Genomic DNA, 27231 nt, shown 5'->3' on the forward strand with positions numbered 1-27231 from the left:
CCTCACGCAAGCATTCACAAAAATAGTGAAAAGACATAGCAAGATCATCAGTAATCTCAAAATAAATCTGTATATCATCAGCATAGCAATGAAAGGCAAAATTATACTTCTCAAAAATTGCTCCAAGAGGGAGCAGATATAGTGAAAAGAGAATAGGGCCTAATACAGATCCTTGAGGCACAATACAGCGTACAGGTACCGAGGAAGATGAGAAGTTGCCCAAATTAACCGAGAAAGACCTGTCAGCAAGATAAGATTTAAACCAGTTGAGGGCAGTGCCTCTTATACCCAGAGTATGCTCAAGCCTTAGTAGAAAGTCAGAAAGGAGAATATAAAGTTGGTTTCAAAGCTGCTTGCAGCTGCACAGTGACTGGAGGAAGGTTTAAACTAGGATGCCCTATATGAGATCTGATCTGTCTGGTGATGCTGTCATTCGGTTAGTTTACATTTTTTTCCCTCTTTTTTTAATGATCAGATTGTTTTTGTGGTAGGTTATTTTTTGCACCTGTTATTGTGTACCGTAATTGTGAGAATCAAAACTAAGTTTTTTCTTCAGACTCTGTTTCCCTGCACTGACACTCTTACCATTTTAAGACTATTCAGGAAGGTGACTACAGTATTTTTAAGGCCAACAGTGTGAGAGACTTTTTACAGAAAACTTTGCCCTTATAGTCCCAGGGTATTTGGAAAATATACTGGAGCAAGAGCTTTTCAAGGGTCAGTAACTATGGCACAGAAACGTACTTCAAATACTGGTTGCTCCAGTGAAATGCCACGTTTATTGGAGAACTCTTCAAAGCCACATCAGCATTTCTTGTTTTCCTCAAAACTAGTCCATAGAAATATCCAGAGGAAAGGCCATGGTTTACTGATGTCCCATTTGAATACACTCACAGCACCGTTCTCATCCCAGGCCTCAAATAAATGCTCATTTCCACTCATTAACAACTAGTCTGGAGTGTTTGTTGAATTAGTAATGTTGTTGCCATGCAGCTCTAAATGAGCTCTTGTGTCATTAATCTACTGCTGTGCTTCTCTGTCCCTAGATACATTTATTCTACCAGAATAAGTAAAAAGTCTTCATTATCCCCAAACTACAACTGAGTGATGTGATGAGAGACTTTAGGGAATGTATTGACATTTACTTTATCTGCTGTGGATGAGATCGCATGGAAGTCTGATGGAAACTTGTTTGATGTTTGAGCGACTAAATTATGAATATTATGATCTATAAACATCTATACTGTAGGTTTGTGTGTGTGTGTGTGTGTGTGTGTGTGTGTGTGTGTTTTAAATCACATGTAGTGAGACCTTATATAGCTCCAAAATTTAAGATATTTCATAGATCAACATTTATTAAAAATAAATATATACCCACAATATTACTTGCCTGTGCAGTTAATCCTGGTGAAATTAAAAATGCTTTCTTGTGAAGGTGTAAAATGTTAAACAGTGCATCACACTTAACACTGTTGGATCTAGCAGTGGCACTGAATCCTTACATCCCAGCACACGCTGCCGTATTTACTGTCAGCATCTGCAGAACCAAGCGCACGTGTTCTATCTTTAACAAGCTGGCTTTGAGCTTGACCAGCTGTGACATTTGGTGTAACCTTAGGGACTGCAGACTGCAGCATTCGGGCGTTACGCAACCTTGGCTAAATAATTCAGTGTGTGCTATGCATATTACATTGTGCCCAGGGTTTCCACTTGGCCCCTAGATGCTGCACTCAATTGGCTGAGCAACCTCATCTGCCAGTAGAAGAGCTCTCAGGCTAAAATTTAGCTTATCACTGTTTCTAACCTCCCACCTGTATTTTCCTAGGAGACTACGGCCAGTGAAGCCATAGCAGTGTTTGGAAAAATTATTGTATTCCAAGTTCAGTACACAAACCCTTTTAGTTTTGTAACATATCATTGTGCTGGAGTAGTATTAAAATGTCTCTCTTTGTGTTTTTAGCTTTAAATACACAAAACATTGACTTGGAAATACTACTTGACAAGTAAAAATACTATGTGGTGTAGTGGGTAAAGTCTGAGATGGAGAGACAGCCAAAAATTGCTCATAGCTGACTATTAAACATGATCTCATCAGTTATAAGTTGTTACTGCCACAACCACCAAATATGTGGCTGCAAGGATTTACTATAATGCATCTTATGATTATATCAAACACTAGAAGCATGTGGATAGAATTTAAAATACTGTGTGTTGAGAACATGGCATAGTATCTAGAATCTAGTGTATCTTATTTTGTTCATATAAAAAAAGTCACACATATGAAGGCCTGCATTATAACATTACTAAAATAATGCAGCAACTCCAGCTTTTATGCACGTGTTTCTTGCTGAGAAAGACCATAGCAATTCAGGTAAATAAGAAGAGACTGACTGAGAAGCAATGTTTTTGACTGAAGGCATAACTCTTGTGTACATGAGTTCCTGAGGACTGAGACTCAGGTGGAGAGCTGTGTCATTACAAACTATTTGACCATACAAACCTGAAATCTGTGGCTAACACAGCTAACCTATATGTTATGTTAAACAGCACAAAACATTATATACTGTGAAATCATGAGCCATCATGAGGGGTTAGATTGCAATACATTTACTAGTGAACAATCCTCGCAGTCTTATTTTGAAACTTTAATTGCTGCTAACGAGCTAGCTCAACTAGTCTTCCCCTATTAGCAGATTGATTGGGTACCTCTTGAGGAGATCCTTAATGTCATTGAGTTGTGTCAAGCTTTGGTACAAGCCACTGGACAGTCTCCAACTCAAACATGTTGGTGCATAGGTGGTGAAAGTATTCTTTGTTCTGCTCTTAAGCTCATAGTCATTGGTTATCGTCTCTGATTAGCTATTACTGCTTTGCTGAGTTCACAGAGGCTACAGAGCAGAATACAGTCACCAGCTGTAGTCCAAGACAGTGGAGTGCAATTTACCAGAGAGGCAGATGATTATTGCTTCACTATTTATTGTCACAACCATGAATAGTATCTTTTGTTGTTATATTGAGAAAAACATGGGCATGCTTCCTGAGCATAGTGTTCCCCATATGTGAGAACACCCCCTCCCTCGCAGCCGCTATTACACACTCTAATTCTGTCCAAAACAATGAACACTGAAAGAACATTTATTTATTTATTTTTATTTTATTACCAAGTTGCTGTAGAGTTCAAAAGAGCTAAGTTATAAATTATTTAAAATAATAAATAAAAGAATGTCAAGACTCAGTGTGGTTTAAAGTCAGAGAACATAACAGGGTTTTTAAAATGTCGAGTGTTGACAAAGTGCAGAGAGGAAGCAGCACTCAGGTCCACAGTTTAAGAGCTGTAATTGCAGAGGCCTGGTCACTTCTGTGCTTTAAGGTGGACCTCAGGACCACCTGGGCCATCTACTTGGCAGACCTTACTGAGCTTGTGGGAATTTGCAAGTTCAAAAGTTTAGATAGGTAAGGAGGCTCAAACCATTTGTTGCTTACGGCTTTCTCGTTTACTATGTAACCCTCTAATGTACAAAACAAGGCATTCCCAACATCTCTCACTGACTACTAAAACTTTTTATCTGAAGTTATGTAGCTGTGCTGAATACAAATAAGAGAAGGTTTTGCAGAATCAAGTCTAACAGGTCTTGCTTGGCTATAGGGTTGTTTATCCACAAGAGCATTAGTGAGGTTACTAAGGGTTTGCTGTCAGTCAATGCTCCAGCTCCTTCCAAAGGTGTTTGGTAATGAAGAGGTCAGGACTGTGTGCAAGTCAGTTAGAGCTGGTCAGATACAACCCGTAGGAACATATCCATGGCATGAGACGTACCATAGTTGCAAAACAAGGCAGGTAGTACATAGCACAAAGTTAAAATCAAAAAGTTTCCTATATGGTTATAGACAGACAGAGAAAGCAGAGAAAGCAAACAGAAACAGAGCCTAGGATTCAGGCAGAAAATTAACTACATCATACTGTGACATGGTATAACAAGTGATACAATATACTGACAGACTAACGAGCAGACAGGTGGAAAATATCATGTTATTCGGCAGTAGGAAAAACATTTCAAATAAAATATTTGAAATATTAGATTTAAACAGAGAAGGCAGGATGAATGAATTTTAAATGATCATCCACCAGTGTTCTGTTAAAATTGGGTTTGGTTTGGGTTAAAAGAGATTTCTTGATAAATGTTAGAGGACATTCATCTGGATGCAAAAAACAATGAAGATGCAGCAAAGCTAAGGAACAGTTATTTTTTTTAACTGTCTTGTTTTTATTTGTTTCGTTTTTTAACTAAACCAAAAATAAATAGATAAATAAATGAAAAAAAAAACCACGTTTAAATTTAATTGAAATGATGGTGAGCCAATAGTATCCACAAATTTTTTTTTTGTTCAATACAAAAATTATATTTTCCATACCCCACCCGATTTTAGAGCCGCTAGTTTAAAGACATTTTGATGATCGAATTGAAAGATTTAAAACAAACAGTGCCGTCCTGTATTTAAACTCATCCATCAGCCCCGACCTCCTCTCTTTGCAGCCTGGCCCTGGCAGTATTTTATCAGACTTCATCAGTTTACCCCTGATATTATTTTGACCACTACATGATACTGTTAGTTAACCAAATGTAAAAAATTTTATATTTTCTGAAACAACTGATGCTCTCTTACAAAATCTATATTGGTCATGTAACAATAATATATATAAGCATAAATGGATCAGTGAGGTTATATTTTGGTAGCTGGCTATGAAAATAATGATGATCATTTTTTACAGACCTTGCTTTGTATACAGGGATCTTTCTCATCCTAAATCAGGAGAGGATCATCCCAAAACTATGACAAAACATAATTCACAAGAATAATAATGAGAAATGTTTAGATGTCACAACCAGGTCAGAAAGAGTATTACAGTACTATGTGTGGACATATATTAAAGAATAACTACCTATTATTATTATGATAATTTGAAAACAGACCAAGAGTCTCACATTTTAGGTACAAATAGAGCTGGGCGATAGAACGATAACGATATGTATCGCGATATAACTTTTACTCGATAGAGAAATTAAGCTATCGCGATAGACCTCGCCGCTCTTGTCCTCTTAAAAAAAAAAAAAAAAAAAAAAGGTCAGCCAATCCAAATTAAGCAGCGCAGAGCCGAACCAATCACAGCCGCAGCGTCACGTCGCGTGACTTGTTATGTACAGCACAAGTGCCAAGCCGCACGTGTGTTTGTTTGGGAAACAGCCAGCGGGTAATGGAGCCAGCGCGTAATGGAGGAAATGAGTGTGCCGACTAGAAAAATCAACCGAGCGTGACCGAAGAGAAAACAGATGATGGTTCCAATGCCGGAGAGATTGTCGAACGGAAGAGCCATAGAAGTTCCGTAGTGTGAAGGTATTTCGGCTATTTCAAGTCTGACAAAAACAGAGTAGCGTGCACTGTAAATGTGCCGAAAGCAAGTCTGGAAATACAATAAACTGGTGCATGCGTCACACTGTGCGCCACGTTATTGTTTCGGTGAAATGAATTTCTACAATACTGTTACTGTTAATTCTACTCTCTGCAGTGTTTAAATGCTTACATATACACACACTTACTGTCCGTCCACACATACGACTCGGTTCTGCTTCTATGCCCCAGCTTTGTTTACTTTTTCCCACCGAGGCTTCTAGACTTCTGATTGGCCAACATTTCTGCACGGTTAGGAATCTAGCGCCACCTGCTGCTTTGGCATGTTCATAGCAGCGTTTTCCTTCATTTCTGCCTTTATGTGTGGACGGGATTATTTTTTAAAACGAAAACGGAAAATCTCCGTTTTCAAAAATACCCGTGTACGTGTGGACGTAGCCTCAGTCTCTGACTGGAAGCGCTAATTCGTCATTCGGCTTTTGTCAGACTAAAGTAACTGTTAAAACTGTTTGAAAAGCTCAGCTATACAACAAGGAGAGATTGAGAATTTCCTTTTAGTTCTCAGTTTATTTGATATTGACAAAAGTTAGTCAGTTTTGTCTGTTCTTCTGTAAAACAAACTAAGATTTATTTTTAGAATTAATATTTTGTTTCTAAGTGGAATTGACAATTTAGTCTGTTTCGTTTGTTCTATTTTGAAACTTAAACGCTTTAGCGGCTGCCTTTTGTGTAGTTTGCAATATTTGCCTTTATTTATCTGAAAAAGTCTCATGTTCCTTAAGTACATCTACCCTGTTGAACTTATTATGGGAAATAAATATTTAAATAAAAACAAGCTGCTGATTATTTCACATTTTACTTGTGAGCAACAGCACATTTAAATCTTACAAATATAGTTATTTGGCTTATATCGTGATAGATATCGTTATCGCCTGAAATGAAAAGAACATATCGTGATATGAAAAAATCTCATATCGCCCAGCTCTAGGTACAAATATATTATATTTGCTCTGTTATTACCATTTCCTCAAGCGATCAAAAACAGGCACGTTTAGGAAATGTGATACACTATTATAGGATTCTATAGTTAGAACTGAATGCTGTTATTCCTCCACTGCCTGCAGTCTCCTGGCAGTATTAATCTTTTAATTCCTGACAGTTATGGCAGTTATGTGGGCAGCAGACTCTGGAGCTGGACAGTTAAAAACCCAAATAAATCTGCTGCTTTCAAAGGGAAATTACAATGAGTCTTGTGGCTCACTAAACACAAACACTGGAAGGGGGAGATATCATTACCCAAGTCTTTCTTATTTCTTCAAGCAGTCTTTTTCTATGGCTGTTCACTGAATGGCAATGAATACTCACCCGGGAGAGAATTCCGAGGGATTATTAGTATTTTAGGGGTTGTCACTGAAGTGGCAGGATTTTAAGGCACACATTGTATTTGTTTCTCCCCTTTTGGTGTTCTCCAGGAACACTGAGGAATGCTATATTTGTGTCAAACATATGTCAGATATTTGTTTGTGGATATGAAGCCCAGCTGGGTTTGGTGACATTTCTCCTTCGAGCTAGATACAAAAAGAGTTGTTAAAGAAAAGCATCTTTTTTAGAACTGTGGTCTGTCCACATGTGGCTGACGTGTGAAAGATTATCAGTGAACGGAGAGTTTTCACTGTTCTCTTTCAGAAACAAGTGGAGCTGACAGTGAAGGTGGATGTGGTGCAGTACAAAAATATGGCCCTATTGTTAGCTTGTAGTTTAGCATGGCACCCTATTGTATAAATATGGTTGCTTAATATGTGCATTGTATGTGTGTGAAACTCACTCAACAGGAAAACAAATGCTGCTGGAGTGTTGTTATGGATAAGGACTGTATAACTATCTGAAGTATAAGGCAACAGTAGTTTGATTACACTAAATATTGCATTTCCTTTTCCTTAGTCATAATTTAATACCAGGCTATGTCTGTTCTATTGACTATTGAAGGTGACACAGCCCATCTGCTGTGTTTTCCAAGATGATGCTGTGGTATCATGACGTGGTGCTTCTATTTAAACCAATCTATTTTGTTTACTCTTCAGGTAAAAATGTGATAACAGTTACCCTGAATTTATTTTAATTATAACAGTGTTCTTTTTTGTGTGTTGTTGTTTTCTGGGTATATGCAATGTTGGTCAAGTTACTTGAAAATAGTAATTAGTTACTAATTACTGATTACTTTAACATGATACACAACCTGAATACTAAAAATAATAAAGCAATAGACCTTTCAGCCCAATTCTATTTTTTCTGCATAATCCATCATATAAAATGTAGTTGAATGAAAAAGTCTTTTTTAAAAACTTGTTTTATTAGTGTTAATCTTTTAACTTTATGAATCAAGCAAAAATTTAATTATATGCAACAGTCTTTGAATTGAAGAAATGTGTTTAATATTAAAACCTATTTTCTGCATATTCCAGAATCCCAGTCCCATATTTAAGCTCTGTAGAAGTTACCCACCGAGAGGGACAATGGACCCCCTAATGATCCTCTACCTAATCACATGAGCCACGGTGTGAAAATGGGTGTAGGTCACAATCAGCCAAGGTTTCGGCTGAGCTCATTGCGAAACCTAGCCCCACCCTATCATGTGAATTCATGAGGTCAGATGGCCCAGGATGTGAGTGGGTGTTAAGGCGCCTGGGAAGGGATCTCAAAACTGGATTATAGATGGCAGACAGTTGGTGTTGTAACCCATCGCCTCTGTTCAAAGATGGTCACTCACAGTGGACATAAATGGCTTGAAAGAGGAGTAAAAGAAGTCGTTTATGTCCACTGTGAGCGACCGTCTTTGAACAGAGGCGATGGGTTACAACACCAACTGTCTGCCATCTATAACTCTCTCTCGATATGATTGTTGATATACACACTGCCACGGACGTCGCACGCTCGTATGTCATTGTCATGAGACAATCACAGACAAAATCACAGTTTAGTTACGCAGTAACACAGCATGCTTACGGGAAATTAACAGTAAAAAATTACCTTTTTTGCAGTAGTAATCCCTTACTTTACTAGTTACATGAAAAAAGTGATCAGATTACAGTAACACGCCTCATGTAACTCAGTACTTTTTACTGCCCATCTCTGGTTATATGTGGTTATTAATTGATTGTTTGATATTATGCAGTGCACTATTCCCATTAACTAAGATTATGCACAGCAGCAGATAGATATTTACAGAGTATGCACAATCTGTCACATTTTTATGATGTTTCCTCTGCCTTTTACATATGTTTTTTGTTTTACATATTGTCTTTTGTGCCCTCACAAATTCTTGATGTTTCATTTCAGTTTTATTTCATTATTTTTTATTTATTTATTTATTTTTGTAAAATTTTACTTCACTTATTCCTCTGTGAGTGCCGTGTTTATCATTTACAATGTTTATTGAATCACTTTAATGCATTCACTTAGTCAAAATCCCCTATGCGTATATTGAGATTGATCACTTCTACTGATCATAAGAGGCCATCATGAGCATATTCGCCCATTTCCAAGCACATAATCTGACTACTTAGAAAGATAATCTTGATACATTGAGTGTGCATAAATATGTAAAATTAATCACGGCTGTTAGATACAAAGTTGATATAGCTGGTGTTCCCATGAGGCCCATTGCCTGCACTCATAAGCTGCACATACTGTAAAGTGACTATGCACTCACTGCTTACCCTTTTTTCAACAATACAACTATTATCATGGATTTTTAAAAGGGCACAAACCGCTGCGGTCATTTATTATGGCCTATAAATGCTTTCACCAAAAAAGGTGAATAAAAAATCCACACTTTTTAAGTGTCCACTCTTTTTTGACTGAACCACAGTTGCTGGCAAAAAAAGACACCTTGTGATAGGACTCACATCAAAGAAATCCACTTAAAGATATAAGACACAAAGCTAAGGTCTTAAATTAAGCCCTATTCAGGAGAATTCCTATCTACTCTTCAAATAACTCAGATACTGCAGCTGCATGTGTAGCATGTGCTGGGTACAGTGACCATTACTTAAGTCTACATAAGCCTGGTAGAAAAAGTTGAGGTCATTTATTATTCATCGGGTTACAGACGTAGGACATTACTTATACATTAGAATCTTAGCTTGTACTTTTTCAGATAAGAACATTACATTATTTAAGGAGACAAGTGCAGAGCAGTGCAGAGACCTACAGTAATGTTTTAAAGATCACTTGAATGAGTTCCTTTTTATCAGCTCTAAATATTAATTTCACTCCCGTAGGTAGGTGCTGATTTGAGATTTTACACTGCTGAACATTAAATGGCAATTAGGTTGATAATTCTAGAAAAAAGATGTCAGTATTTTTGGAGGGATTCAATCTGTTTCCTCCAGGTAGGCTAATTTAACCAATTTTAGTAATCTGTCATCCATAATATAGCTGTAAGATTTTAAGGCTGTTATCCCCGCTCCCATTATATATAGCAAAATTTTTTGCAAGAATGTGTGCTATGTTAAAGTGAGTTCCAAAAATATGAAAGCAAGCAAAATTATATCCCACGCATAAACCATGACGTTGTTGCATAAACCTGGTCGTAATCAGAATGTCTGAGGATTTGGAAACACATCAGAACAGAAGTTGTGACATGTAGCATCTGAGTGAGTAATTTAACTGAAGCAGATTCCTGGCAATGACAAATTATTCTTGGGTAGAAATGGTTAGCTTTCCCTGGTATTCTTTCACATTCAGAAGAAAATTACATGGATTTCATATGGACTGGGTAAGGTGTTAGGAATGAGAGTATGACAGTCAGCGGTAGCGATTCCATCATCAACCAGGATGAGGCCGGGCATTGTTGTGCCCCAGAAGGAATGCAGGCCCCACTGCACCAGTATAGGGTCTGACAGTGGGTCCAAGAATTTCTTCTCGATATCTAATGGGGTATCCTAATGGATATGCCGCCCAGACCATCCCTGACCCCAAACTAAAACAGTCATACTGAATGATGTTACAGGCAGCATAACATTCTTCATGGCTTTTCCAGACCTTTTTAATCTGTCACATTTGCTCAGGGTGACCCTCCCGTCATCTGTGAGAACCTCTCAGTTCTGGTATTTTATGGCAAATACCAATCAGGTTCCACGGTCCAGGTTCCTCAGTTCACCCTCATCCCTGTTTCTGATTTTTTTGGGTCAGACTTTCATACCAGTGGCCTGCTGGAGATTATTTTGTAGGGCTCTGGCAGCAGATAGTATGGCGGTCCTGCTGATGGGTTAAGGGCTTCCTATGGCCTTGTCTGGCTCTCCTAGAGCAACTGCCTGTCTGTTGAAATCTCCTCCATTCTCTTCAGACTGTGCTGGTAGACATAACAAAACTTCTGGCAATGGCACTTATTTATGTGCTCTCCTGGAGGAGTGGGACTTCCTGTGCAACCTCTGTGGGGTCCTAGTATTGCTTCATGCTATCAGTAGTGACCCAATCCATATGCAAAACTAGTTAAAATGGTCAGAAAATGTGTCAGAGGCCTCTACTGGCAAAACCTGTTGTGGGGGTTGTGTCATTGCTGGCCCTTAAATCACCTGTTAATTTCACTAACACCAAAGCATCCGAAACTGATTAACAACCCCATCTCCTACTTAACTGACCACATCAATATCCAAGAAGTTTAATTGACTTGACACTATCAATAAAACAAGTTCACTTTTTTATTTATTTTAACAGAGCTGTGATCCATTCCCATTGCTTGTTGAAGTTGCAGTCAAATAGTAAATTATATTTAGGAAGATTCCTAAATGACTGAAGTGATTCATAATAAGAGCTGGTCTAATTCTATAAATATGAAGGAACAGTGCTTCAGTGTTACTTTATTACTTCCTGGACATCTTTTATGAAAAGAAACATTTCAAACAATGCATCAACTAAGTTCATGCAAACAACGATCAACACAACTAATTACATAAATTGTAATGTGTAGTGTTGTTTTACCGACTCATATAATTTTTAAACTTTCAGTAACTTTTAAACTTTAAAAGGATCCTCGCTGTAGTTAAAGAAGTTTGTTTTGAAGTTGTTTCCTGTGTGAAGCACCTATAACACCGGTTTAAAAATGTGTTCTATAAATAAATATAATTAAATTTGATCGAGTGAAATTGGAACTCACTTTGTATTGGACCTTATTTTGGGCATTGCTGCATAGCCAGTTTTTAAGAAAATAATTTTATTCAGAGATGAGTTCAAGTGGATGAGTTCTTCACCAGGAAAGGTTGACACAGGTGAGCAGCTTTTCTTTATATAGTCATTTAATTTAATTCCACCTTGGTAATGAAATTATATTTTTCACTGGGCTGTCAACCTTTTTACAACCTGCATAAAAAAATACGATTACATGTGGCAAAGTGCTTAAGATGCTTTTTTGGTACTACATTTCAAAACAGTGCCATTTTTTTGTGGGAAAATCATAAGAACAATGTCTGCCATTGCATTAAAGCAGTGGTGTCAAACTCAGTTGCACAGGGGCCAAAACTAAAGGCACACTTTAGGTCGCGGACCAAACAAGATAAACATTTTTTGAACACACTAAAACAATGGTTTTTTTTAAACATAAATACGAATAAAAACAGACAGTAACATTATTCCAGAATAAATGGCGGTGATTTAAACCTTTAGCTCAGATAAAGTTTACGGTCTGCGTTACGGTGATCATTACATGCTCCATTTTTAGGACTTTACCACACAGTGTTTCCTGGTGTGTGATGCAGTAATATGCAGTTAACTCACGGTACAGTTCTCCTCTTGCATCTTTACTAGATTCTACATCCTGCACAACACCAGCGCTCCATCTGTTGTCCCAGGGCAGTTTCATGTCAGTTACACTTTGAAATACGTTTTCATAAATGTCTTTTCCTGTCGTTGTCCCGTGCATCGATTTAATGTCCAATATTTACACTCCATGGATTCAGATGGTCAGCTGTGCAATGTCCAGCATGTCTGTACTTTCAATCCACAGCAAGAGAGTATGCAATGAAGTTTTTGCTTCTTTCACACAACTGTGTTCTTAAATCAGTGGCCATCTCACCAACCCGATCAGCAATCATATTTCTCCTCAAGCTCACATTTGCCAAAATCTGCGTTTTGTCTGGACACAAGACGCACACCTTCATCGTGCAGCTCTTCAGAAACTCTCCCCCGGTAAATAGCCCGGTGTTCTGGCTGTCTCCTCTCCTACAATAAAACTTGCTTTCACAACAGCTTCACTTTGTGATTTTGCTCTGGTGACAAACGTCTGCTGAAATGTCAGATTCTTCTTTAGCTCTTCTACTTCTGTAGTTTCTGCATTTCAGTTTTTCAGCTTATGTTGTGACTCGTAGTGCCGTCTTAAATTAAATCCCAGCCACATTAGCTCCACAAATAATAAATGGGTTTACCAGCAATGTTTCTAAACATACAGTATATTCAGTCTCCCACCAGTGCTGAAAGGCTCTGTTTTCAGAATCAACTTTTCTCTTGTTTTCAATCAAGGTCAAGAAAAGCTGTGCAGTCAAAGACAAAAGGACTATTCAACCGATCTCGCTTTTGATAGTAAGAAACTGGGTTTGGAACCTATATTTAATATATTTCTACGAGACAAGTGTACTGAACACAAAGCACTTCTTTGGAAACCCGATCGTTTTTTTCCAATGCAGGATCACATAGACCAAAAGTGTGAACACAATTATATTGAAGATCAATTTTTGAGAAACAGAAAAGCACCTTCATCCTACACACATAATTGATTAAATATCATCCTGGTCACAGAGAACGAGCAGCACCTCAAAGCTTTGAACTCTTGATCAAGTATCTTAGGGAAATTCCCAATAAGCTCTTTTCCATAGTTTACATCTGTGATGTGGGGGAGTCAAATACATCATTATTATTATTATTATTATTATTATTATTAATGTTTCAAAAATTAAGTATTTTTAATCACCTTGTCGCTCACTTGCTCACTTGTTTGTAATGAAAAATATTTTACATCCAAACCAAAGCCAAGAGTAAAGCAGATCAATCTTAAAGTATTTTGTGTTTCTTCATTTGTTTGCTAAGACTGTATCAGAAAGGTGAAAAGCAGTCAGTACACCACTGACTGAAACACAACATCTGGAATGTTTGGGATTAACCAGTAAAGACGGCTACTACATGTGAAGTACAGCTGTTACAATACCAATGGCAATGAATAACCTCTGGGACCCAGACGTGACCCTTACCCTGATCCACGCATTGTTTGCTCTCACATAATTACACTGCCAGTGAGCCGAGCAAGCAGAAACGAAACCAAAGAAAGTAGTTTTGTGCCTAAAGCTAACCAAAATGTAATCACATGAAGAAAAAAATCAATAATAATTTATATTTTTTGAAAGGAACCTAGAACATATTTACACTTTAATATTACGAATCTGGTTGAGGGATCCATATAGTATGACCGATTCTAACCATTTATTATAGTGAGATATAAGTGTAAAGACAAATCAGGGTCCACCATCATTACCAGGAAGCTTAAGAAATAAGGAACAATAAGACAAATACTGTAATACATTCAGTAGCGGTTTTTGATACGGGCGGTTGCCCGAGGAGGTGGGGGCGGCATCACGAGCATCGGCAAAAAATAAAGTAAAATAAAATAAAATAAAATAAAATGCTCGTACTCATGCTGCCCCGACGTCATGCCAGCGCATATTGGGAATGGCATAGGCACCGATCGGTTTTCTATCGCCCATTTGCTGGGAGTAAGGGCGCCCTCCGTTTGCGAGGTGCGCCTGCTGATTACGGCTCAGGGAGGAGGGCGGGGCGGCGGGGGATTCTCTGTTCTGGCTGGAGCAGCATCTAATAACCAGCTCGCAGAGGGAGTGTTCGCCCAGGGTGGCAAACAGGCATAGGACCCCCACTGAATACATGTACGTTTTGTGTGAGTCTAACAATGTAACACAACATCACAAGTTTTAAGATCAAAAATATACTCATCTATAAACAACAGGGTAAAGAATGAGTGGTGGCACTCGGGACCTACAAATTGGAGCCAGAGTTTTGGCACAGTGTTCACAGCTGTTGTAAGTTTGCTGTTGTCACTGACATGAACATAAACAAAGCACGGTACATTTTCTGTAAATGATACACCCTGCATGTTTAGAGTCAGTTTTACATGGAAATTTAAGAGCGAACAGTGTCACTGTTTTTTCAGCATTATGGCAAAATTGGTTAACTCAGCAGTGTATAGAGATGCAACTCAGGCTTCATTTTTGCACCAGCTCCTAGGAAAATGCCAATCTGTATAAACACGAGAATATTACTAATGAAGACTAAACCCACAATGTATCTACTTTACCTGTATCAAGGCAGACTGACTGCATCACAGCTGTGTCAGGTAGCATCTTGAAATGCTGATGTTGAGGTGGATTGCAAGGTATTTTGTAGATGTGCAACTATTATAGCCAAATGAAATACCGTATTTAAATTTGTCAATTTGGTATATAAATCCAGTAAGAGCAGGACTATTGCAGTAGCTGATGTGGCTCTGCACTGAAATGAGCCTGCTTCAGGTAATACCATATTCTACTGTATATGTAAAAACAACTATGGCCATCATCTGGATCTGAAAAGACACGCTTTCTGCAAATGCCATCTAAGGTATGAGGCTGTTTCGTGTTATTAAGAAATATTCATTGTAATGTTCTGTAACTTTATTCAGACATACAGAAGCTGTTCTGGAAAGAGCCACAGTGTGTGCTGTATTTGACACTAAGCACATGAGACTGAACAGCATGACCAATATACCGAAATCTTTTGTGTGCCAATCGATTTCGCCGTCTTCAATCAGATGTATTCCGTTTCAAAGGTTTTAGGGTTGCAAGTGTGACTTGGTGAGATTGCTGTTGTGACATTTATCAACAAATGAAAAGGTGGAATATTCTGACATTGCGCAACTGTGTTAAATTGCTGTCAGATTACTGGAAAGAACATCTGAAAAGGGCCAAAAACTTGTGATGGAAACCTGAATGGAGAATTGTGCTTGTTCAGGCAGCATAGTGAAATTTTAGCTCACATTAGCTCATTCAACCACAGGCTCATTCATCATCATTCATCAGCCACAGCTTCCATCCAATAAGGTCCAGTCATTTTTATGCAATTCATTCAATGCACTTTTATTTGTATAGCCCAACCAATATTAAATATTGCAGCTGAAGGGGTTTGACAGTTATAAAAACATTATCACCTGACATTTCTTGCCGTTTCCTCAAATTTGCAGCTAAAGCGCCATTCACCTCTGTGACTCTTTTCTTGCATACTTAACTTTTAAGATTGTCAACCTTTATTTGTGTATCTGATTGTTCCGAAGATGTTACTTCCCTGGCAGGAAACTTGGCCCTGTTCTTTCTCAGAGCACTCGCTCACATAGCTGAATATTTTGAATAGTTTTTGAGTACCCTGAAGATCCTGATTCAAGAGGTGCTGTTGCTACGGAGATGAATGTCTAATGTTTGTATTTTGCATTGAAAAATTCTGTTGTACAGTAAACTACCACAAACTCATCTCCAGTTCATGCCATGCAGTATGAGCTCCTCTACTGATAAAAATCTACTGAACAAGTTTTACATTAAAAGAAGATAATATAAAAGTGAGTTTGGGTATTGTGGCTATCAATTGTGAAATATTCTTCGGTCATGCTTATTTGTTTGTGCTACTTCCACCGTAGATTTATATACTGAACCCTCAGCTGAAGTCAGATGCACTTTAGTCGTGGTTATATGCGACTGTGATGAAATGATAACATTATTACTTACTTATTAGCAGGTTAACGTCATCTGAGAAAAGCCATTACTATTACTTTATTTATAATCCTCAGACTATCTTTAAAACGTATTTAATCAAGCTTATCAACAACACATTTTCAGTTTTTGCAAGTGTATATATCTAAATATATATAAGGAAACATATTAATTCACAACCGTTGTCTTTAGAGTTCGAGTGTTATTCAATTATGTTATGGTTATGTTTAGGTGAATCAATCATCATCTGCTTTAATACAAAGCAAGTCCATATATTTATTCCCTTTCTTACTCTCTATCCATCACAACCTCCTCTTACTTGTTCTGCAGTTCACGTATGTTTTACATTTTTTGTTCATTGTTTGTTTTGCATAATCCACCCAGTGATAACTTTAGAAAACGGTTATGATATACTAAGGCAATCATTTAATATAAAGGTAACTAAAGATCTATTATTTATCCTAAAACATGGGAGCAAAACAGGAAAAAAAAAAAACTCCGGCAAACAAAAACAAAATAAAAAAGATAATAAATGAATAAAAAACAAATAACTTAATAAAGCCAAAAAATTCCATCAAATAGAATAAACAAATATTTCAATTAACTAAAAATAGATCTCAAATAAACAAAATAAAGAATAATTGAAATGATTAAATAAATAAAAGTTGAAAGAATAAAGTAGTTTCATAAGGTCTAATCAAAACAAACTTAAGATAAGATAAGATAAGATAACCTTTATTAGTCCCACACGTGGGAAATTTGTTTTGTCACAGCAGGAAGTGGACAGTGCAAAAGTTATGAGGCAAAAATTAGAATACAATAAGAATAAATACAGTACACAACTGTACAGAATAGAATAAAATAAAATACTATATACAGTAGAATAAAATAAAATAAATATACAATAAGATAAAAATAGAATACAAATACAAATACTATATACAACTGAGTAAAAATACAAAAAAAAAATACAAAAAAATAGAAAAAAAATACAACTTAATAGTAATAGTAATTTTTATAGATAAATATCAATAGCAAATATGAAAATGGCGTCATAAACTTGAGTATTAAAAACAACAGGCAAAAAAACAGAATTTTATTTTTAAAACACAGCAAATCCATGGATAAACTTTCCTATACTGCAGATCTCAGTATGGTGAATCAAGCAAAATTAATATTTACCTTCTGATAACATGTCTTCTAACATGTCTTTGGATGATCTTCTCCTAAATGCAAATGCAGCAAAAAGAGAGACATACCTCACAAACAGTTAAACAAATGACACACAGACTGCAGCTCCAGCCTGCTGCGACACTTTGATAGATGCGTTTGGGGCAAAATGCTGGAGATATATATAAGCGGGATATATATAAAACAGATTTTAGCCAGAAGCCAAGGTTTGGGACAAATTGTTTTCACCTGACAATGGCACATAATGAAAAGCCAAAAAAGGATTAATTATCTGGGAACAATAAATGTTCGTTCCAAGTGTCCATTAAATGTTCAGATATTTCACTTTGGATTGATAGCTATCCAGCAGAGCTAGCCAAAGAAAAATCTGAGGGTGAATTCCCAGAGAAGATAAAAATTTCAAGGTTAACTTTGTTGCTGTTTCTGAGAGCTAACTATACTGGTCGGGTTTTTTTTCTTCTTTCAATACTCTTTGTCACATCTCTGCCACCCGCTGTTTTTATGGCATTGCTCACCTCACTGTTTGTTACACCAGAGATTCATTTGTCCTTTTGTTCGATTCGTCAAATCCACATTTTGTCACTGCTTCAGCCTCACTATTTGGGGCCTTTATTTGCAGCTAGAATAGTACAGGAGCTGCATTCATACAAGTACATTTGAAAGCCGGATGCATAATTTGAACAGGTGAAACAAAAAGAAAAGTATACTTAATTGCTGGTGCATTTTCTCCCTGTGCCTGTTAATTTGGAAGCTGCTGTTTGTGATGATGGAAATCTGCTCTTTACATGGATAATTTCACTATCAATAACATGAATGAGGAAAATTTTGCTTATCCCCATCAGATTTCTTTGTCTTTCACTACACCGAGCATTAGGATTGTTAGTATAATGTGGATTCACTCTGCTTGTATGAATACTATAAATGTGGATGCATACATTCCTTGACATTTATGGTTGCCTGTGTTTCTCAGTGTTTAGCTTTAATACAAACCAAACAATGCAGTCACGTCCATCCAATTCTGCTCTGTACAAAAAGATGTTTTCCTGGCAGCGTCACACAATGCTGCTCCCATCAATACACAGCATGCCGCGCTACCTGCGAGATGAAAAATCTGGGCATTTCCTTTTGTGTTTGTCTGACAGTTAAATCTCACTTTTCATGCTCGCAGTTAATCACATTACATCACCGTCGCTCAAACTCGGCCCCTTTTGGCTGTCTGCGGCGTTTTTACTGTTTTTTAATTTGAGGGAACAGTGAAGCTGAAAAGATGTTGTTTTTAATGGCATCTTGACAACTCTAAACAAATCCACAATGGCTGCTTTGCTTTGTTCTTTCAGTTTAAAGTTTTTCTCTACATTTTTATGACAGCTTTCAGAATTCATGCAGGTGTTTTTTTTCTTTGTTCTCCCTTTTTGTTCACACAGACTCTGAAGTCATCTACAGGAACAGTGACGGCCATGTCATCAAGTTCAACATCCTCACAAATGAAACAGAGATCGTCCTGACAAACGGCACATTTGTAAGTAACTATTAGTCTTGTTTACTGGCTGGTGACTGCCATTCAAAAGTTTGGGCACACTCTATTCTGGCGTGTCTATAGGAAATTAAGAAGCCAAAACTGTCTCAAATATTAATTCACTAGCTGGGCCCAAGTCCTCATTTAAGGTTTGGTAGCATTTTTAGTAGATAAAGGTGAATAGCTTAATCAAGAAATGAGCTCCGGTTTGGGGAAGGCCCCGATGGGGACTGGGCCTGGCAGGTCCCCATGTACTAATGAGAAGTGAAAGAATTGAAAAAACGTGAGGGAGGGAGGGTGGGGCATGAAAACAAGAACAAACAGCTTGTAGAACTGGAGGAGTCATATATAGATAAGACCCAGAATGGGTGTGTTTGGAGGCGGGGTCCGGCCCCTGACATTTAGATAACTTCTCTCCAATTGATAAAAATATTTAAAGGTACATTTTTTGCATTTTGCATTTGTGACCTTAAAAATAATTTCAAACTAAATGTAAATAAAATCATCAAATTTGACTATTCTGCTAAATAAAGATCATGCTTTATTTTCATGTAACACCAATTTGTACCACAGGTTGGTGTAGAGAGTCAGTGTAATGTTTAATTTACTAGGCAGAAGAAAGCTTTTTCATTTAAAATGGTAACTTTGCAAAAAGAAAACTATGTAAGCTAATTGAGGTAGAAACTGAGGGTGAAACATAAGGTAATTCAAAAAGAGTTATAGAGATATGATCAGCCCCTAACAGCCCTTGGTAAAATTTTGTCTCTGGTGAAAGTTTAAATCCTCTTTGGATTGGTCTTAAATGTTTTTCATTAAGAGAATTTCCATTCAGTTGATTTTTTTTCCTACCCTCTACATATTTAGGTTGCACAGTGGTGTTGCTCGTTGTAGACTGTACTCTGTAGTTTCACTTTCTGGCATTTTGGGTAGAAAGGTTAGAAAAATAAAAGCATGTTAATCTCTACATGAGAGATTTTGACTTTGGAGTCCAGAGTTTGGTTTCCAGGGGCAGTGACTTTGTTATTAGGTGGTTCTTGCCATGAAGAAGGACCTGTGATGTGTGTGTCGGGGTGGGTGTGGGGGGTTGCTGTAGGCATCTTTGAAGATTTAAGTCAACACTTATCTAGCATGACCACAACAGCGTGATTCAGATACACGCATCGTATTTTGTTTGTACTTAAAGTGATCTTCATTTGTTGAGCCAAAACATACCCAGTGTTGTGAAGGTTATTTTTAAATGTATTCCACTACAGATGACAGCGTGCATGGCCCAAAATGTAGTTTGTAACGTATTCTGTTAAGTTACTTAATATGAGTAACATATTCTGAATACTTTGAATTACTTGATATATTGTCATGCTTTTTACAACTACATGAATCTACAGGATGGGCCATTTATATGGATACACCGTAATAACATGGGAATGGTTGGTGATATTAAAGTCCTGTTTGTGGCACATTAGTATATGTGAGGGGGCAAACTCCTCAAGATGGGTGGTGACCATGGTGGCCATTTAGAAGTTGGCCATCTTGGATACAACTTTTGTTTTTTCAATAGGAAGAGGGCCATGTGACACATCAAACTTATTGGTAATGTCACAAAAAAAAACAATGGTGTGCTTGTCTGTGAAGGTTCTCAGTCATCCAGGTCATCGTAGTCAAAGGAGCTTGCAAATAAAAGCGTCTGGACTTCTTTAAGTTACTTGAAGACGTTTCACCTCTCATCCGAGAAGCTTCTTCAGTTCTAAGGTCAAATGGTGGAGAGTCCCAGATATAAACCTAGTGGGAGTAACCCCCCACAGAGGGACAAAAGGACCCCCTGATGATCCTCTAATCGCCTGAGCCAAGGTGTGAAACTGGGTGTGGGTCCCAATCAGCCAGAGTTTCGGGAGGGATCTCAAAACTGGATTATAGCCATCTATAATCCAGTTTTGAGATCCCTTCCCAGACACCTTAACGCCCACTCACATCCTGGGCCATCTGATCTCAGGAATTCGCATGATAAGGTGGGGCCAGGTTTCACAATGAACTCACACGAAACTCTGGCTGATTGGGACCCACACCCAGTTTCACACCTTGGCTCAGGCGGTGTATCCATATAAATGGCCCACCCTGTACTATTGCTGTGTAATTTATTGCTATTACTGAAGGCTACTTGCCACCGAGCTAACATCTTTAGCTGGTGTTAGCTGAGGTTAGTTCATAGACAGCAGACTGGTAGACTTGATGGATAGCATTAACAACCTGCTAGCTGCAAATAATCATGTGCAGTTCTGATGTAACAGGACACTTACATTGGAGGCTCTTATTGCGTGTTTTGTTTGGGTTTCTGGGGATTCATAGAATTACCAAAATTAGAAACAGGAAAAGACCACTGTGTAATCCATTTATTTCTACAAAATCACTGTATTCTAATTGTCACCTATTTAAGCGGTAACTGTAACAGAATACAGTTACTCATATTTTGTATTTTAAAGACGTAATGCCGGTACATGTATTCTGTTACTCCCCAACACTGAACATACCTGCAGACTAATGATAGCTGACAGTTGATTGCATCAGATCCCCTGATCTTCACACTCAACTGACCTAATGTAAACTCATCGAGATTCATTGGTTGAGTAGGTGTACTGAAACTTTTCATTGGTACTGTACTTTAGAGTTGATCTTTTTTGTCGTATTGTAAAATATTTCTTCTTCTTTATTATTTTCATCAGATTAACTTCAACGTGGCGAAGTATGCAGTCTCCCCTGACCTGAAATATGTGCTCTTCGCATATGATGTGAAACCGGTAAGTTTGTTAGATCTGTACAATCATCATTTTTTTTTCAAGAAGAAAATACTCTTATTTTTTTTTATTTTTTTTCTTATTTTTCCATCTCTGTCATACTGAGACTGTTATATCTACATATGGTGTGTATAGAATATGCAATGGAATGCAGACACTGGCTGCCCTCTCAGATGGGTGGAATGTAAATAGATAAGTTTGGGCTGTTGGTTTCATACCATTTTTTTATGTTGACTTAAACTGTGCCTATAGGACTCTGCGCTTATTGAGTTTTTGCTTTGTAAACAGACAGCGACTCTTTCAGTGCACAACATGCTCAGCATGGAACAATGTGGTCACTGCTGCTGGGAAAAAGGAGTCAAATAATTTACTTGAAGTCACAGTGAAACTGAAATAAATGCATTTTCGTATTTTCTCATTGTGTTCCTGACTGGACTGAGTAGACTTCATGGGCAGGTTAAGCCAACCATGTGCTTCAGATATAGTTGGAATTTTGGTACATGGTTTAGTGAGTGTAAAGCAGGCTGTGATCCATTTAAAAAGGAAATGACTTTCTTGGCTTCAGTGTTGAGACAAGTGTTGAGCAGATCACCGAAAATGTTTTTTTTTATCTTATTGGGGGGGAAAAGTAAGATGCCTGCCAAGATTTTATTGTTTTTATTTATCCCTGGTTAGGCCCACATCTTGTATTTTCATTTATTTATTTATTTATTTTCATTCCAGGCCCCATGTGACCTATAACATAGTCACAAGTTAACCACATAAACCATGGTGGGCCCTGATCTGGCTCATGAAAGCCTGTGTGGGGCCAATTATAGGCCATAAATCCATGTGGCTCCCACACACACAAGATCACTCTTTAAATTATCTATGAATAATGCTATAAACTACATTCTCACTTGCATTTCATGGGAAAAAAATTTTCTAATATATTTTTTGTTGCCTTGTGACCAGCAGTATGTCCAGATGTCTAGGGTGTACCTCCTCCCTCCTTAGTACTTTCTTAGAAATATAATTCACAATGTAGTTTAGTTGTATAGGAACTTATTTTGGGGAGTTAGATTATAAACACACATATAAATACAATGTTGAATAAAATGAATGAATAAAAGTACTTAAGAAAAGAACTCCTGATTGAGGTTGTCATACAGGGTTAACAGAGAGAGAAAAATAGGGTTTTGTTGTAAAGGAAATTCTGAATCTTAACATATTTAATCAGTAAAGTGTCAGGAAAGAAATTACCCTAATGAGATAGGACAGGTTCCTCAAATTCTAGATGATTGTGGTTCAGGACTAAAGCCAAAAGATTATCAACAGAAACTTCATGTGACATCTTCCAGAACATGGAGGAGGATTTGTGCAACGTTACAGAAGGTCTAAAATGCACAGTGACAGAAATATAATGATATTTAAAGAGCAGCAACCAGCGATTTATTGCCTCAGGAAACTCTGACAGAAAAAAAGGTGAATATGAGGCTTTCGGTAACGTGGGAAGAAGAAGTGACAAAAGTGAAATTAGAAAGCAAGAAAGAGCAGAAATGTATGTTCGGTGAAATAAAATCAGCATGAGTAAAGAAAGCTAATCATCTGAACTTTGTTATTGCTATTGTGTTTTGTGTCATTATGTTATACTTTTATAGCACATAAACTGTGGAAAGATAATCTGAAGGAAAACTAGAATGTAAATCAACAGTGAACTGGCAGTAGTTTAATTTAACCCAAGAAGAAAGGGAAGTAATTTAAAAGGAAGTTTAATCAGAACTTCCATTTGGAGTGGTTGTTGTGCTCTAAATCAAGAAATACTTCCTGGCTTGATTATGCACTGAGAAAAGGAAAAACATGTACTGCTGTATTTTCAATTGTAATTTAAATTATACATTATTTGAAAGCAAGCAACCAGTCATTTTAAGATACAATATTCACTGCATCAATAGCTGTTTACCTTGTCATAAAAGCGACTACATGGTATTTTCTTACCTTGTTATTTTAGGAGCACATGCTTAAATTGCATGCTGTACCCTGTTTCCACCTTCACACACATTAAATAATTATTTACTGCCCATGCTGACCCCAACCCTAGCTCTACCAGAATATGCAGAGAATATATATGCAAAGAAAAGAAAAATGCCATTCATGAAAAAAAATAATTTTTTAAAGATTAAATTTTTACTGTTCTTCAAATCATGGTAGGGTTAGAGTTGACACTGATGATAACTTTGAGCTCACAAGGTTAAAGGGACTTATGCGTGTATTACATTGCACAGTGACAGTGATATGTTGGACACAGACAGAGCGCAGTGCAATGTGATCTGAATTGCCTGCGAAAAGTACATTTACACAAGAGTAGATTGAAAACATGAAGTATGTGTCCCCTGCTTTTTAAACAGGTTTTAATGTTATGAGAAGAAATTTTTAACCCCTTTAACAGAGGTTAAAAATCAAGCGGACTAACTTACAATTTGTCTTGTCATTCAAATGCTTTATTTTAAATGATTGCAACCAAAAACAAAAGGAAATAAAAGAGCATCACCAGGTGTTGAAAGACAAACCCATGCTGAAATACATAGTTGAATAAACATCTAAGCTTCAGTCCTCATGGGCTTAATAAATTTTGACGAGGGCCAGGGTCAGGGAGTGATTAAAATTCCTTTGTGGCTCATGCTGAGACTGGCAGATCACGTTTATTCACTAATAGAGCAGCGGGGCAAGCTTGAACCATAATTACCGGCTTTCCATCAGAAAAGAGTAGATGCAAAATGAGATATGCAAATTGGACCCTCCACTCTGGAAGGGATCAACTGTGAGGATTAGTGACAAGGAGATTAATCAGAGCTGATTTGCATATTTTGAATGAAGGGTTAGACTTACAATTTGGAACAATAAAGTACACCGAGTGGCCGGAAGCCCAGCTTATATTTAGCACAAGGTTATACTGACACAAGAATCTAATAGAAATTGCACTGTTGGTCCATTTCTAATCTAAAAAAAGAAAGCATATAAAATTGCTGTTAATTTAAAATGACTTCCTGTGTGCCTTGTTAAATCCCTTGGCAGCAGTAGCTGACAAACAGTAGGCTTTTTTTTTTTTAACTAATAGGCAGTAGCAGCGGTATTGTGTAAAATCACCAGCCTTTATGTACACTGTCCTGCACCTCTAGCACACTTTGAAATTAAACTATGCAGCTAAATCAAACAGCGAGGGAACATCTTACAGTCACAGCTTTGGGTATACCAATAATAAAACATGTTAATACAGTCCTTCCCTTTAGGATGTAATCTTCAGAGGCTGTAAATCAGAATCTTTCCTACACAAACTGACTTTGTTTATTTCCTTTGATATTCAACGTGACTGCCTCAAGTTTTAAAGAGTTAAAGAGACTTGATCTGGTGACCCATAAATAATGGCAAATGTTGTGCTGTGCATTTATCCTTTTGAAGTGCTGATGAATAATTAATAACATAAGCAGGATGCATGCAACAAACTTCCTTATAACAGAACACGCAGCTAACATCAAACTCAAGAAAACAATAATTCAGTGAAAAAAATCACTTCAAATTACAGTGGAAAGAAATAAAAAACAATGAAAGTATTTATTTATTACAAATAAATAATTAGATGAATAGTTTTCCACTTTCATTTTCAGCAGACTGACTGTTTCTTGTCTGCAGAACTTGTTTTATAATCTTTTTTATATTTGTTTTAGTTCTTGAGAGCTTTTATTAATTAATGCAAAATATTGAAAACTTTTTATTTATTTATTTATTTTACAAAAATTGTAATATGTTCTAGCTTATCTGTTGTGCACATTATGAAAAACAATATTAAATTTGGACTGTCTCCATTCGAACAAACAAAGAAAAGTCTTGGAAATAACTAATAAAATGTCACTGTCATGACTTAACTTTCGAGTGCCTTGTCATATAAATATGAAAAACACAGTTTTAATACATTCAATTAAAGGAGACACCTGTAGCATTAAATTAGTTACATTATCCTCATGAAAATGCTAGGTACATATACACATTTTATTTCAGTAAATAAAAATATGAAATGGACAGGTTCTTATGTAAGTCTTTGGTACTTGAGCACTCAAAGCACTTTTCTTCTACACCTAAGAAACATTCACAAAAATAAATGAAAAACAAAACCTAAGACTGATATAATTCCTGAATGTCTGTTGCAGTAGTCTTTATAAAGTGATGTTTTTATTGCATGCTGCTGAATTGCATTCCTAATTGTAATTGTCATCTGCATTGGGATTTACCTACAAAACTAAGACTCTGTCAACTCATGCTTATTCCACTGGAACTGGAAGAGATTATGTAGAAGCCAGGTGCTGCTAATCAAAAGCATTTAGTTAATTGATAATCAGAGAATGTGAGCAACTCGATAAAAGCAGATGTTTTGGCAGTTTGCTGGTGGGCAAATTCACCTCACGGTCAGATTGTGCATTAAGCATAAAATGCAATACCAAATAATAATGGTCAGCATGGTGATGGAGGGGCGATGATTTGTGCTTGTGTTGAAGCCACTGTTCCTGGGCACTTTGCTGTCGTCAACCATGAACTGCTCTGTGTGCCAAAGTCACATGTGAGGTCATTTGTTTGACAGCTAAAGCTTGGCCTAAACTCGGCCATGCACATGAGAAAGATCCCACAGCAGCAAATCTACCACAGAATGGCTGAAAAAGAAAAGAATCAAGAATCAATCAATAGCTCCTTGAAATGCTGTAGTGGGACGGTGAGAGTGCTGTGCATAAATGAATGCCTGCAAACATCAATAAACTGAAGCAGTGTTCTGGAAGAGTGGACCAAAACTGTTCCACAATGATGAGAAACTTAAGTCACACAGAAAATGACTACTTCAAGTTATGAGGTGTACTTAGGTTTTCACAACTGTATTTCATTCTACAGGGTGGGCCATTTATATGGATACACCGTAATAACATGGGAATGGTTGGTGATATTAAAGTCCTGTTTGTGGCACATTAGTATATGTGAGGGGGCGAACTCCTCAAGATGGGTGGTGACCATGGTGGCCATTTAGAAGTTGGCCATCTTGATACAACTTTTGTTTTTTCAATAGGAAGAGGGCCATGTGACACATCAAACCTATTGGTAATGTCACAAGAAAAACAATGGTGTGCTTGGTTTCAACGTAACTTTATTCTTTCATGAGTTATTTACAAGTTTCTGACCACTTATAAAATGTGTTCAATGTGCTGCCCATTGTGTTGGATTGTCAATGCAACCCTCTTATCCCACTCTTCACACACTGATAGCAACACCACAGGAGAAATGCCAGCACAGGCATCCAGTATCCGTAGTTTCAGGTGCTGCACATCTCGTATCTTCACACCATAGACAATTGCCTTCAGATGACCCCAAAGATAAAAGTCTAAGGGGGTCAGTCTTGGGGGCCATTCAACTGGCCCACAGCGACCAATCCACTTTCCAGGAAACTGTTCATCTAGGAATGCTCGGACCTGGCACCCATAATGTGGTGGTGCACCATCTTGCTGGAAAAACTCAG

General features: G+C 37.3%; 1 protein-coding gene across 2 annotated transcripts in view; it reads left to right on the forward strand.

The window, feature by feature from the left end:
- dpp10 (dipeptidyl-peptidase 10 (non-functional)) overlaps positions 1-27231 on the forward strand; it is a 251290-nt gene that overhangs the window by 165253 nt on the left and 58806 nt on the right. For both annotated transcript variants that reach the window (XM_085434453.1, XM_085434454.1), the window contains exons 4-5: positions 18818-18912; positions 21627-21701. In XM_085434453.1, coding sequence (XP_085290579.1) covers positions 18818-18912; positions 21627-21701 — 170 coding nt within the window. The remainder of the gene's footprint in view (positions 1-18817; positions 18913-21626; positions 21702-27231) is intronic.

Source organism: Copadichromis virginalis, linkage group LG16, assembly GCF_057382275.1.
Source record: "Copadichromis virginalis isolate Kocher_CV1m ecotype Utaka linkage group LG16, C_Virginalis_male_GT1.1, whole genome shotgun sequence".
NCBI lineage: Eukaryota > Metazoa > Chordata > Actinopteri > Cichliformes > Cichlidae > Copadichromis > Copadichromis virginalis.